Source organism: Pan troglodytes, chromosome 2 (genome assembly GCF_028858775.2).
Source record: "Pan troglodytes isolate AG18354 chromosome 2, NHGRI_mPanTro3-v2.0_pri, whole genome shotgun sequence".
Classification (NCBI taxonomy): Eukaryota; Metazoa; Chordata; class Mammalia; order Primates; family Hominidae; genus Pan; species Pan troglodytes.
This window is the reverse complement of record NC_086015.1, coordinates 125,984,519-125,999,726: the sequence shown is the minus strand read 5'-3', so window position 1 is coordinate 125,999,726 and position 15,208 is coordinate 125,984,519. Positions and strand designations below refer to the sequence as shown.

General features: G+C 40.1%; 1 protein-coding gene across 3 annotated transcripts in view; it reads right to left on the bottom strand.

Moving 5' to 3' along the window:
- Positions 1 to 557: 557 nt before the first annotated feature.
- The window catches only part of PARP14 (poly(ADP-ribose) polymerase family member 14), a 50,959-nt gene continuing 36,308 nt past the window's right edge, over positions 558 to 15,208 (bottom strand). For 2 of the 3 annotated variants that reach the window (XM_516695.8, XM_016941754.4), the window contains 5 exons: positions 13,203 to 13,409; positions 12,522 to 13,121; positions 11,093 to 11,226; positions 3,410 to 3,584; positions 558 to 3,088 (listed from right to left, as the gene is read on the bottom strand). In XM_516695.8, the coding sequence (XP_516695.4) occupies positions 2,799 to 3,088; positions 3,410 to 3,584; positions 11,093 to 11,226; positions 12,522 to 13,121; positions 13,203 to 13,409 (1,406 nt within the window). In that variant the 3' untranslated portion in view covers positions 558 to 2,798. The remainder of the gene's footprint in view (positions 3,089 to 3,409; positions 3,585 to 11,092; positions 11,227 to 12,521; positions 13,122 to 13,202; positions 13,410 to 15,208) is intronic. The other variant, XR_010155316.1, reaches the window with a different exon arrangement.

Genomic DNA, 15,208 nt, shown 5'->3' with positions numbered 1-15,208 from the left:
TCCAGCCTCAACTTCATTTGTGTTCATGTCAATGCAGTTGCAAATTATATTTAATTTTTTTATGCAATAAAGGGCCCACAATGGCAAAAGTGCCTGAGGCCCATGAACATTTTAAGGTGGCTCTGGGTGTTAGAGATATCAGAATTATTTGAGGTGCTTGCCCAAAATGCAGATTCTTGGGAACCACTTTAGTGCTATAGAATCTGACTCCTTTGGGATGAGGCCAGAGCTTGGAGTTTCAGCAAACACCTCAGGTGATCCAAATACCAAAAAAGAGAATTTCTGACCCTAGAGTAAACGATCAAGACCTATCACAGGTGCAAAGTGGACTTGTTTCAGCCGGGGCTACTTGCTGGGGTCAATAAGCCCTTCAGATTCACTGAACTATGGCTGTATTGTGCCCCTTCCTGTAATTTTCAACCAAATATTAATACACTGAGCATCCCTTCATGCTGTCATACTTAGTTGTTTTTTAATTATTATTATCAGCAGTGGTCTGTGTTTATCATTAAGCCCCCCTGTATTTGCCCTTTAGGATAAAAATGTTTACCATTAAATGACAGTTTTCAAGTATTTTATTTGAAAAGGAGCAAAATGACAGTTGACATACTTAGATTGAGGATAACTATAACATTACTGAATGGATTATTATTCTTCAGTGCGATACACTGATATTCAGCCTTGCCCTGAGTTAATCAAATCACTGGAGAACAAAAGCGAATAACAGCAGGTCTCTCTTTTTTATTCCAATTTCTTACATTTATTGTCAATGATGAATTCAGATGCCAGTGGCCTGCCTAGAAAGCCACTCTTAAGCAACAAGGAGTCTGCCAATCCACTTAAAAAACAAACCACAAGAGAAAAAAATCCAAAACCTCTATGTTAATGAAGCAGCAACTGTGGCCCCCTAGCCTCCTCCACTTCAAGTACAGGTGTTCCTAGCAGATTAAGTCCCTTAATCCTCCCAGCGACCCCTAGCATCTGATGTGCTATCTGCATTGGCTCCATGTCAGTATCAGCTCTGGCCTTGGCCTACAGAGCTTCAAATGAAGAGACTGTAATAGAAGAAGCCAGAAGGAAAAAACAAACAAGGGAAGATGGGGGTATTTCAAGACTGTCGGAGGTGTTCCTGAATCGGTGGCATTAATCTAGAGGCCATGTTCTGCAGTGGGAGAGCAATGGGCTTGACATCACAGGGACCAAGATTCAGTTGCCAGCTCTGAGGGTTCCTTTCTAGGTGATCTCAGGCAAGGAAGCTTCTTGCACTCTGAGCATGTTTCCTCAAGTTTCCAATGCAGAGATAATTCTGACCTCACAGGAATTGAGACAATGTGTGTGAAAGCACCTATTTTACTACCTGGCACACAATCTAGGTGCTCAATAGATGGTGCTTGAATCTTAAACTTACCTGGGGAAGTTTTTAAAACTTCACCATTCAATAGATAGGAGTTAGCAAATTAGCAATATGACTGCTTACTTCCTTTGGTTTATTTATACATAAGGCTTTAAAATTATCAAACGCTAGGCTGTCAAGGAAAATATACTATTTAATAATCTTAGAGTTCATTTAATCTCAGCACAGGGGAAGGGTTTCACAATGAAGATGTGTAGCAGGCATTATCCCATTGTTATCACTGGGCAGAACAAAGACCAATGAGTAGACACTATAAGAAGGCACATTGGCTGGTCACGGTGACTCACACCTGTAATCCCAGCAGTTTGGGAGGCTGAGGTGGGAGTTCGAGACCAGCCTGTCCAACATGGAGAAACCTCGTCTCTACTAAAAATACAAAATTAGCCGGGTGTGTTAGCGCATGCCTGTAATCCCAGCTACTCGGGAGGCTGAGGCAGGAGAATCACTTGAACCTGGGAGGCAGTGGCTGCAGTGAGCTGAGATCGCGCCATTGCACTCCGGCCTGGGCAACAAGAGTGAAACTCCGTCTCAAAAAAAAAAAAAAAAAAAAAAAAGGCACATTTTGGTTCAGCATTAAAAAGAGCCTTCTGGCAATTGGAACCAGGGTTGTGCTGCGCAACTCCATGGGGCAGGATTCCCCTAGACCACAGCCACATCACAGCTCCTGGACCGTGCAGAGCGCAAGTACACTGCAGTCCCAGAGCCCTGGCCAGAGCTGTCCCACATGTCGCTGGCTAGTTTGTGAAGAATGAAGTTCCGTCATGGAATCTGTTCAATTTGAGGTAAAGTGATAGTGAGTCAAGAATGTTAAAGAGATAGTTCCTACTTTGGATGGGAGTCTGACTAGGCTTTTTTTAATTCTTCGTTGGTTTGTCAAACATTTATGGAGTATCCGTTGTACATCAGGCACAGACCTCATCCCAAGGGAAAAAAATTGACTAAGATACCATCCCTGCTCCCAGGGAAGACAGAAGCCCTACCCACTGGGTAATACTGTGCTCCCCACAGCACTATGGCATCCTGACATGGGGCCTGTCTCCTGCAGTGGCAGCTGTGCTTAGCTGTGCCCTCTGTCTATAAGATTGTTATTCTCTCCTTCCTGAAAATACAAACCTGTTCTTTTCCCACAGATTTGATGTCCATACTTGTGGACACACAGTTGCAACTGCATTATCTCATTTAAATTTTCCAAGTTATTTGCTCTCAAGATAATAAGTTCATTTCCATTATGAAAGAGAAGCTGAAGAAAGACTGACTTCAGCGACAAAGAATAATCCTTGGATATTAGAAAAATCTGTTAAGAGGAATTAAAAAAAGCTAAAACTTGTTTTACAACTAGATATGTACAAATGGATAATAATTTTGTGGGAAGGATACCAAAGTGTTATTTTCTAAACGTAATAAGGTACTCTGGGTATGCTTGGTAGTCATAAAATGCCACAAATAAACTTGGATGGTGCACATTATCTGTGACAGTGTCATACAGGTCAGTAGGATTTTGAGGGTTCTTTGAAGGAGGCACAATTAATGAATGATTTCCGTGTGTATAGATTCCAGTAAGTACTCGCACATAATACACATGCTTTCTCCCATTTGCATCTGGTCTGGAGTACGTATCACTGGCAGAATAATTGGCATTGACAGCAAAATAGGTTCCCTTTCCATATGCCACAGCTGTGAAAAGAAAAACCATTTTTAAGCATTTCAATTTAATGTAAAATTTGATATGTTGGCCCAATCTGTTAAATAATGTTTTTTCTAAAGCCTCTCTTAAAATTTTTTGTGTGTGCTTTTCACTTTTAATCATCAATTTTTCTACCTAGAAGGGCCAGTCAGTCCCCTTTGGGATGAAATACAGTGAGTCCTACCCTGAAACTCGGGCTGCAACATGGCCACCAATGATGGGGGACCACAGTGAATCCACACTGTCCCAGCCAACTCGGGCTCTCATGGCTGATGCCTCATTCCAAGCAGCCAGATTACTCGCTTCCTTACCATTCTTTCCGGCATAGCTGCGGTTAAAGCCATTTCGATTGACGTGTGGCACGGAGCCAGCATCTGTCCCATGGAAGAGTTGCTTCTCATTCATTGTCTGGCCATTCTTGGCATCCATAGTTTTTTTCTTTGCCTGGTAGCTATTCCAGAGATCTGGATTCTGGATCCTCTCAATCTGCAAATTAATAAAGAATAATATTCTGCCAGTTCCAAGAGCACTTGCCAATATACAGCAAATGAAACATGATCACTATGTTTCATAAATAAAAGCACACTAAACAGCAAATCCAATGCCAGACAGCAGCTTTCTGCATTCAGAAACCTTTTTAGATCCAGTGTTTCATAAAAACAGGCAATGGGAAGAATGTTGGTTTAATTTTTAACATCTTTTATGTACCGCATGAGATCAAACAAGGTTTAGGATTTTAAGTACTCATGACATGAATTCTGCTGACCCAGCCTCTGCAACTTCTGCTTTTTACACATACTCTAATGACTGCTCCTGTTGCTGTCCACCTCACTTTGCACTTTTCCTCTCACCACCTCAGTCCTTCTGGGATACTGGTTGACCTAGTTGTGTACTAACAGTAAGAGAAGCAACAGAGTATCTAGGCAAGAATGAAATTAACTAATGAAAATTAATCTCTGGTCCAGTTGGAAGACCGGTGCATGAATCTTGAATATTGTAGACCAAAGTGGCCATGCTTTGACCATACTCTTTAGGCAGTGGCCTCCAGGGCGGTGGTGGAAACTGCTTGGGTCCTGGGTTGCAGTTCTACTTCTAAACTCCCCTAGTCACCAAGTAGTAGCAGTTTCATAAGGCTGTCCTGGGAAGACCGAGGGGTGGGTAAAGGTGACCAAAGTCCCTCATGGAAATGCACAAGGTAAAGGTTCCCTGTTGTCCATGTTGTCAGAATGTTTTCCGTTTTGGAGAACTCTCAGGCTTAACACCATTACCTGCCATCATCTGGTTCTTTTTTTTTTTTTTTTTTTTTTTTCCAGTTTTGGGTTTTCTCTTTTTAATTAAGATACAATTCGCACTCTAATTCAAAGTCTCGGCATTAACATATATTTTGTTGACCTGGTTGATGATTTTAAAATTATTTTTCCTTTGTATTCTTTACCTACAGCTAAATTTCTAATCTTCAAAATGCCTACATTCATTTCATTTACCTTACATTTTATCTTACTCATTTTTAAAGCCTTCAACATTTTTTGAGTTTTGAAATAATTCTCAATTTCTTAGTCTCTTAATTCTTAAATTTAAAAAGGTTGTTTCTTTTAAAATTTTTAAAAATAATTATGTCAAGTAATTTTTGAATATAGTAACCTGATTCTACATTTCTCATGGGATAAATTCTAAGGTAAAAAAAATTGCAAATAAATCTTAAACTTTATTTAGTAGGTTTATTATTAGCAGCAGATGTCTAGCCAGGGTAGATTACTTTTATCAGACCAACCTCTCACCAACAACTACTAGAAGAGCTAGAGAGGAAGAAAAGTCTATTTGAAGGCATCAAGGATTTGATGAACTAAGATTGCAGAGAGAAGGGAAGTATGGTGAAACAGTAAAATCAGAAGACAATAATTTCTTCAAAGTGCTGAAAGAAAATAATTGCCATCCAAACTTCTATGCCCAGCAAAAATATCCTTCAAAGAATGAAAGAGAAAGAGACATTTTCAGATAAATAAAAACTGAGAGAATTCATCACTACCAGATCTGCATTGGAAGAAATACTAAATCTAGATGAAAAATTATCCCACATGGAAGCATGGAAATATAGGAAGAATTGAAGGACACTGGAAATAAATGGTAAATATGTTGGTACATATAAATAAATATAAACAAATTAAAAATGTTTCATCGGGTTTCAAATATAAATAGAATTAAAATGTGTGTTAAAAGCAACACAAAAAGCAGAAGAGAGATAAATAAGGCTTAAAGTATTCAAAGGTCTTTGCATTGTCTGGGGAATGATGAATATACTAATTTACATTACAGTTCAATAAGTCAAGGATGCATGTTATAATCTCTAGGGTAAGCAATGAAAGAATTAGAATGTATAACTAACAACATAATAGGGGTGAAAATGAAATAGAAATAATGCAAAAGAAACCAGGAAAAGATAAAAAAGAACAAAGAATAGATATGATAAATAGAAAACAGAGATTAATATGGTACATTTAAACCCAAACATATCAGTAAGTACAGTAAGTAAGATTAAGTACTCCAGTTAAAAGATAAAAGATTGTCAGGCTGGATGATGAAAAGCAAAACTCAAGTATATGTTGCTATCAAGAGACACATCTTAAATATACACTTATTATAAGATTAAAAGAAAAAGAGTGGGAAAAGATATACCATAACATGCTAACAATAACCAAAAGAAAGCTGGCATAGCTATTTTAATATTGCTAATAATAATTTTGGTATGATAATTTTGAAACAATTGTATGTATTCTATAGGATGAAACAAGTAAGAATGTACTATTATTAAAAGCCAAAATTATATTTTGTACACAAAATGACATAAAATATTAAGATATTAAGAAAAAATTCACCTCTGCCCAGCCGCCCTGTCTGGGAGGTGGGGAGCACCTCTGCCTGGCCACTGCCCCGTCTGGGAGGTGGGGAGCACCTCTGCCCAGCCGCCACCCCATCTGGGAACTGAGGAGCACCTCTGCCCAGCCGCCCCATCTGGGAGGTGAGGAGTGCCTCTGCCCGGCCGCCCCATCTAGGAAGTGAGCGCCTCTGCCCAGCCACCCCGTATGGGAAGTGAGGAGTGCCTCTGCCCGGCCGCCCCATCTAGGAAGTGAGCGCCTCTGCCCAGCCACCCCGTATGGGAAGTGAGGAGCGCCTCTGCCCAGCCGCCCTGTCTGGGAGGTGTACCCAACAGCTCCGAAGAGACAGCGACCATTGAGAACGGGCCATGATGACGATGGCGGTTTTGTCAAAAAGAAAAGGGGGAAATGTGGGGAAAAGAAAGAGAGAACAGATTGTTACTGTGTCTGTGTAGAAAGAAGTAGACATAGGAGACTCCATTTTGTTCTGTACTAAGAAAAATTCTTCTGCCTTGGGATGCTGTTAATCTACAACCTTACCCCCAACCCTGTGCTCTCTGAAACATGTGCTGTGTCAACTCAGGGTTAAATGGAGTAAGGGCAGTGCAAGATGTGCTTTGTTAAACAGCTGCTTGAAGGCAGCATGCTCGTTAAGAGTCATCACCACTCCCTAATCTCAAGTACCCAGGGACACAAACACTGTGGAAGGCCTCAGGGATCTCTGCCTAGGAAAACCAGAGTCCTTTATTCACGTGTTTATCTGCTGACCTTCTCTCCACTATTATCCTATGACTCTGCCACATCCCCCTCTCCAAGAAACACCCAAGAATGATCAATAAATACTTAAATAAAAAAAAAAACAATTTTTCAACATTAAATTTTAATTGAAAACATGAATATGGCTGGGTGCTGTGGCTCACACTTGTAATCCCAGCACTCTGAGAGACAGAGGTGGGTGGATCCCAGCACTTTTGAAGTCAAAAGTTTGAAACCAGCCTGGATAACACGGACTCCATCTCTACAAAAAAAAAAAAAAAAAAAAATAGGCGTGGTGGTATGTGCCTGTAGCCCCAGCTACTCTAGAATCTGAGTGGGGAGGATTGCTTGAGCCCAGGAGTTGGAAGCTGCAGTAAGCTATGATCACGCCGATGCACTCCAGCTGGAATGACAGAGCAAAACTTTGCCTCAAAAAAAAAAAAAAAGAAAACATAAATACAAGTTCATGATTTTCTTAGCTCTAGCCACAAAAGACCCTGGAAACAGCAACACTTCAATAGCAGTGAACACACGCGACACACGACTCTTGGTTTCTCACTACCATTCCCCACTAAAAGGTAACATGGCTTCTTAGAAAAATGTCTGATTCCAGGCACGAGACAAGGAAAGTACAGGATAAGCAAGACAAATCTCATGGCAAAAAGTAAAGAAATGCTCAAAGATTAATGGGGTCATTAAAAGACATGGGAGCCAACTTCCTGCCAGCCAAATGGAGGATAATGTGTACATCTAACAGAATAATCACTGTAATTAAATATAACATACTGATTTTTTTCAAAATCAGGAAAAAAGAACATTTATTCTTTTAAAAAATGCCAAATAACATACACAGAAGGAATGACAGAATTAGAAAATCAACATCCTGCAACCTCCAGTGTAATGATGGATTCAGGCAAGGATCATCAATGGAAGTGAAAATCAATCAGTACAAAATTGTTGGGGAACAGGATACTCATATGCTGATGAAGTATCATCCCACAGATAATCTACTGATTCCAGTGGAGAGAAATGGTGGTCACCTACTTAACTAGTGATCAAACTTAGCATCATTAATAGTGGGATGGCCTTACCATCTGAGGTTCCTGATGTGATGTATCACCTATGAAGTATTCTTGCAAAAAATATTTATCTGAATTTACTCAAACCTTTCAACCTAACTCAGCTTACCAGAAATAAAGAGGATAGAGAAATAAATGATATTATCAAGAATCAGATAAGTCTAGAATCTATAAAACTGGCATGGATTCTTCCACAAAAATCAAGACATGACAGATCCAGAATGTGATACATTCTACAATACAATTGGCTTAAACTCTAAAAAATTCATGTCATGAAAAATAATTTTTTAAATGCAAGAGTACTACTCTATATTAGAAGACACAAAGGAGACATAATGTCCAAACAGTGTGTGAACTCAGACTGGGGTTGGGGAGGGGGAGTTATAAGAGATTTTTTTGAACAACTGGAAAAATTAGAATATGGACTGTGGCCAGATGTGGTGGCTCACACCTGTAATCCCAACATTTTGGGAGGCCGAGGCGGGGGGATCACTTGAGGTCAGGAGTTCGAGACCAGCCTGGCCAACATGGTGAAACCCCATCTCTACTAAAAATACAAAAAAAAAAATAGCCAGGTGTGGTGGTGGGCACCTGCAATTTCAGCTACTCGGGACGCTGAGGCAGGAGAATCACTTGCAACCGGTAGGCGGAGGTTGCAGTGAGCCGAGATCGCGCCACGGCACTCCAGCCTGGGTGAAAGAGCAAGACTCCGTCTCGGGAAAAAAAAAAAAAGAATATGAACTGCATATTGGATATTACTGAATTAATGTTAAGTTTTTAATTGGGATAATGGCATTGCCATAATTTAGGAGAATGTCTTTAATTGGGAGATACTTGCTAAAATAGGAGTATCATGATGTCTGCAACTTACCTTCAAATGCTTCAGCAAAAACAGACAGGGAGAGAAAGCAAAAGTGGCAAAATTGTTGAATCTAAGTGGAAGGCTTATGGATATGAAAAACCTTAATCATAAGACATAATAGTCATAGAGGATGACAGACCACCTATTTTTTATGTTATTTTCACAATTCTAGGGACCTCCATGGAGGCGCCTTAAGTACTACCCACACCTCTGCTTTTATCTGGTTCATACACTGGGATTTCACATAAGATTTTATTGAAAAAAAAGGTTTCACTGCAAAAAAGTGTTGAAATCAATTCTCTGGCCAGGGTCTGCCAATACACAGCAGGCATCCACAGGGCCCACTGTAGATATTGCTGGTCAAGCAGAACATTCATTCCTGCTCAATCTAAACTTAGCATCTCATCACAATGCGCCTATCAGCCACTACCAGTTAGTAGTAATTGGTACTTGGAGTGAGACTTACTTGTTATCTCAGAAATAGACCATCATAGAGCTGCATACTTGAATCATATTGTCTTGGTGCCTCATAGAATTGTTTTCATTCAATCAGGCATCGGTTTTGTTCAACCAGTTTTACATTTAAAAAAACAGTGATATAAAAGTTGATATTTAATTTATTGTGAGGATGATGTTGAGGATATTCTCTACTACTTGATTCACAAGAGAAATCTCTCAGGAGTCAGTCTCAGTATTGTGAGGAGCTGTGAGCCTCCTTATCAAATGGTTTGCTTTTTGATTTACGGACATTATGAGTCTTGTACCTGAATGTTTACTTCTTGCTTTGTCTACTAGGAAGCTCAGGGACAAATTGGTAACCTCATGTTATATATTTTTGAGAACTAGCAGTTCGTCTGTATTATCTTATTTTCCCTGCCATTATTTTCTCTTTAACCATTTTTCTTTGTATATTTATTTTATCTGAAGGTATAGTTTATATCTTTGTAGGGCACTTTGAATCTTTTTAAATTATTATGTACTTAACAACATGAATAAACAGTGTTGGCAGTTCAAATAGAGAGTAAGAAAAATTTGCAAAGAAAGAAAACGCAGGTCTTACTGGCAGACTTGTTATGGTGGATCAAAGATCTCCGGCTTTACTCAGAAAGTGGTAGAACCAAAAACAGAAATGAGGAAGGAAAGGGAAAGAGAATTACTTACATATGATGCATTAGATTTTAGAGAAGTTGATTTTGCAGTTAGATATTCAAGTGGAGATTTTTTTTGAGACGGAGTCTCACTCTCTGTCGACCAGGCTTGAGTGCAGTGGCGTGATCTCGGCTCACTGCAATCTCTGCCACCCATGTTCAAGCAATTATCCTGCCTCAGCCTCCCAAGTAGGTGGGATTATAGGCACCTGCCAACATGCCCGGCTAATTTTTGTAGTTTTAGTAGAGAGGGGGTTTCACCATCTTCACCAGGATGGTCTTGAACCCCTGACCTCGTGATCCACCCGCCTCGGCCTCCCAAAGTGCTGGGATTACAGGCGTGAGCCACTGTGCCCGGCCTCAAGTGGAGATTTTTTGAGGCCACTGGGAGTATGTTCTAGAACTTGAGTCAAAGACCCAGGTTGGTAATGTTGATTTGGGAGCTATTGACATTGAACTAATAGTTGAATCCAAGAAGGGTAAATATATTCCCTGGTGAGGTACAGAGACAAAAGACCGTTTAAGCATAAATGGTGTGAATAAAGCTAGAATTAGGGGTTTGGAAGAGAAACAGCGCGCCTGCAAAAATGAAAAGAAAATTAGTCAAGGAAAAAAAATCATAATAATTTTGCTAGAGAAGTCAAGGAAAATATAATTTCAAAGAGCAATATCAAAAATGTTTAAAAATGGAAGAAGATGCCAAAATAATTGGTTGTTTTTATTTGAGAGCAGGATCTCACTATGTTACCCAGACTGGCCTCAAACTCCTGGGCTCATGCAATCCTTCCACCTCAGCCTCCCAATAGCTTGGACTACAGGCACGAATCATCACACTCACCTGCCCAAAATAATTATGATAAACGAGAAAAGGGCTGCTGGCTTTATCAAGGAAGCACTGTTGATCTGTGAATAATGGGGCAGAGTAACATGGTCCTGATCTGAGGAGCCTCTGCATGGCTCTCTGTGGAATTTGCTAGCTATCAAATCCAATTTTAAAGCCATATCTTTGAATTTGTATTAGCTTGCTTCACACAGTAAATATATGTCTTTGGTGTTCTATCATATTACAATCAAATATTGTAATCACTGACACAAGAATCTTAATGCCTCAGTAATTATGGTCACATGAGTAGAATCTAGAACTACTAATTACCATACAAATTCTAATTCTGGGTTTAAAAAATGTGATAGGAAGTGAATGAAAATGGATTTTATATAGGACCATGACAGAACTTATTTCCACCATCCAGAAACTACATTCTAGCAGAAGGCTTACCTTCTCTATTCTGAAGTGTGAGCAGGTCTGATTAAACTTGCTTGCCACCGTGTTGTACTCAGGATCACTAGGCAGCAGCTTCACCACACAGAAATTCTGCTGCTTCATATCACTCCAATGTGCAGGGATGTCAACTGCAAAGGAGACATTTGAGGATGCCCTCATACATCCCCGGTACACTCTGGAACATTTAGTATCTGTGTTCTTGTTTTACTATCTCCCAATTCTAAGCATTCAAAAAGTTCCTTATCTTTCTAGGAGAACGCTTTTCAAAGCATGAACAACAGACAACCTACATCAGAACCAACTGGAATGCTTGTTAAACAAAAAAAAGGAAAGCCACAGATCAACTGAATCAGCATCTGTGAGGGGCAGAGCCTGTATGTCTGCCTCCTAAGTTTGGATCATACTACGATTTGAGAACTGTTGGTGCAGTATAACTCATCTGTGTTTTCTGTTCAATCTCTAGTAGTCACAATTTCACAATAAATTATTTCCCTACAGTGTTCTAAGTAGTTGCTGTTTTGTTTATGCATGGATTTTTGCCAGAACTCCTCACCATCACCACCACAGGCACTCTACATCTATTTTTTCATTATTCTTCATAGCATCTTTAAGAGGCAGTTAGGTGGCAGATTTTGCTATGTGACAAGCTGTGGTGACAGCTCTGTCTTCTCCTCTGCTAAGCAGAATACTATATGTGACTTATCATTTCCCCAGGGTTGCTCAGAGTCTCGGGAATCTGTTCACACTGATCTCACAAGAGATAAATATAGTGTAATGGAAGCCAATTTACTCGTTTTCAAAGGGGACTTAATCTGGTTTGAAGGTAGGAAGGGCTGCCTACACAAGACAGGGCTTCCCTTCTTGGAGAGTAGGTCTGGTCAGAGAATCTGAAGCCTGCTTCCTGCCCTGTGTGTCAAGGAACCTTTTGCTCTCGGCAGAGGTGACTACTGGGAGAAGTTCCTACAGGCTCCCGATCCTCCCTGGATTATCAGTCAGACACAGAGAGGGCACACCCTCTGACCAGGCTTTCCTTTCTGTTTTTCCCTTTGCCTTTTTGTTCTAGAAAACCTTGGGCCATCACTTTTCCTTTAAGCCTATGGTTTTCCTTCCCCTGATTGATGCAGCTATTACCTTCTCAGCACAACTGGCTCTGGGAAGCTTATAAACTGTAAAGATGAGAACAAAGGTGAGATTTGACTATTGTTACCAAGAAGATAGTCATCTTCAGGCTTTTGGGTACATCCATTCCGGGTTTTCCTGGCCATAACGTAAGCTCTTTAGGCGCAGAGGCCACATTTTCTAGTTTATTTCATTAGTGTCACATGAATTTTTTCCTATTTGAAATTCTGATGTATGTACAAAATAGTGTTATGCCCAAAGTAGATGTGAAATAGTGGATGACAAGTATGAATGTTTAACTCACCTTTGGATTTCGTGAGGCGCTGAACAGATAAACTGTGGCCCTTTGCGTCTGTGGCAGTGTATGTGTTCAAGTTCACTGTGTAGTGCCGATGATTAATTTTGACATCAATTGTTTTTTTCTTTTCTCTCCTTGCATCCTCTAATTTCAGATTGGTCATTTTGTCAAAACAATGAGAAGTGTTATTGTCATTATACTGCCATTCTATAAACTCACTGATACAATCTGCCCGGGATTCCTGTTCTTTGGCCAATCGAACTCTCTTGATCATTGCCTCAATTTCATCTCTAGCCTGCATCACATCTCTGCTAATTCCCAAAACCTTAATCAAAGGTCTCTTATGGTCCAGGGAAATGTTAATATTTAACTTCTTCTGCAGCTCATTCAACTCCTGATACTCCTTTTCATCAAAGTCTTTGATGCATTCATCTTCACTGGTGTAAGGACACTGTTCTTTTTCAATCAGGTCTTGTAGCCAGGAGATAGCGTATTCCACACACGTGACATTTTCACCACACACCCGAAAAGTTGCTGATTCTGTTTTCTTTTCCAAAACCAAATAATTCTTTTTTTGGGGAGATTGCTTTGAAAAGCCCAAAAATGCTAAAAAGAAAAGGAAGATTAGGTATTTCCCATGTGACATCAACGTTATGAACATGCATTTCATAAAAGCAAACAACTCACATGCAAGTTTAGACATCACAGACTGTTGGGAAGAAAGCTGAGTCCCTTCTCTTTTCTTCATATTGGCATAAAACACATCCAGTACTTCAGGCAGAAAGATAACAACTTTAACTTTTTTCACAGACTGGGCTGATCCTTTCTGGACAAAGTCTTCAATGGCATCAATTATGGCTTCAGCAACCTTATCTGGGTATTGTTTGGCATTTCCTGGAAAAGCAAATAATAAAATTGCTGAAGGACAAAAAATCCCCAAGTGGAAGGCTGAGGAATAAATTAGGGTTTCCAATGCTCAGAGAATAAATGCCCACTCCTCAATTCTTTCATCATTGTGGAATTTTCTAACAAAGCATCAGCAAACACTTTTGAAGTCCTACATGCAATGAAGGGTTTTTGTTCCAGGATGTCAGGAAGCCCACAGCCTAGCAGTGAACAAAGGACCCAGAAATCTGACTTTTGGTGTCTGACAATCATATCTACTCTATTCAACTGATCCCAGCTCATTGTGTTCCTCCTCTCCTATTACAGAGCACAAGTAGCTTTTCTTCTTAGCTCACTAGTGTCCTTGAAATTTCATAAAAAGCAGATGCTAATATATGTTGACATAAAATACTTTTTAAAGATGAAAATCTTTTTTTGGATCCGTCATCACTTGATTTTATGTATGTATCCTTATTCTCCCAGATATCTCTGGGAACCTAATTTGAACGAAGCAAAATTTAGTAAGACACCCAGTGCTACAGGCTATTTGTTATAATCTATAATTTTTCAGACACAAGTTATCTATAAGCCTCCAAGAAGCCTTTCCCTCCACACTCAGTGAGATTTTAGCTGACCAGCAGGATTCAAGGTAGCCACCTGAAGCAGAGCATTCCCTGTTTTCAGCATACTCCATATCCTCCTTCTCAAGCCATGGAAGCGACAGCCTAGGTAAAATCATGAAAAGTCCCTTTCCAGCTGTGGGAACAGTCCCATGTGAATAACAGCTGGCAAAGTCACATGATGGGCAATGTAAAAGTTCCTTGGCCAAGCTGATGTGACAGACTAAGAGCCCACCTGGCTAATTGTTGTTCATGGTACCCACCACTATTGCAGAAGAAGAGTAGGCTTCTTTGACTTGGCTATGCTGACAATTGTGGGAATGTAGACAACCCCACATAAAATTAACCAAGGGGGGTTGTTCAAATCTTTTTAAATCAGATGATCAGAGAAAGAGGGAAATTCTCTTTTGCAAAGCTGTAATTTTCCCATGGTATTTTGAAGAGTTTATATGGACACATTCAGTTACATTCATTCACTTTCAAGAAACATCTGCTATGTCCTATCACTCACTGGCTAGGTACTCACCAGGCACTTACTAGAACACAGATGATGTGATATGTGGGGATGAACAGGTGATCCATAGGTGAAATATGGAAAATTGAGGGAAAGGCTATGCCAGATAGAACTATGTAATGGGTATATGTTCAGCCTGGCATGTATGCAGAACAGACCTAGTTTTGAGGAAGATAAGTCTGGAGGGGTATGGAGGAAGCATGGAGTGGGGAGCCCAGGTCTAGTTAGGAGGCTGTAATAAAAGCTTAGTCAAAAGACAAGAGCTGAACAAAAAGACGAGGCCAGAATGAAGAGTAGGGATTGAGGAGCTATTTTGGAAGTAAAGTCAGGAGTACCTAGGGACCAGCTGGGTTTGTCCTTGACCTTTCCCTCTCTGTCTTTTGCCATACACATACCTTCACTATATCATGGTTCACGTTGCATTGCAGTTGTTTGTTTGCATGCCTGTCTCTCACACTGGGCTCAGTGCTCCTTGTGAACTGGATCCTTTTCTTAGTTATCTTTCTATCTCCAGAGCCTAAACATGGTGCCTTGCAGATGCAGGCACTCAGTAAATAGTCAATCAAATAATTCCTAAGCTAATGAAGATCAGAGTGATGAAGAGGGTAGAGTCAAGGACTCTAGATGGAAAGTGATGTTTTTCACGTGATTGGGGATATAAGAGGAAGGGCAGG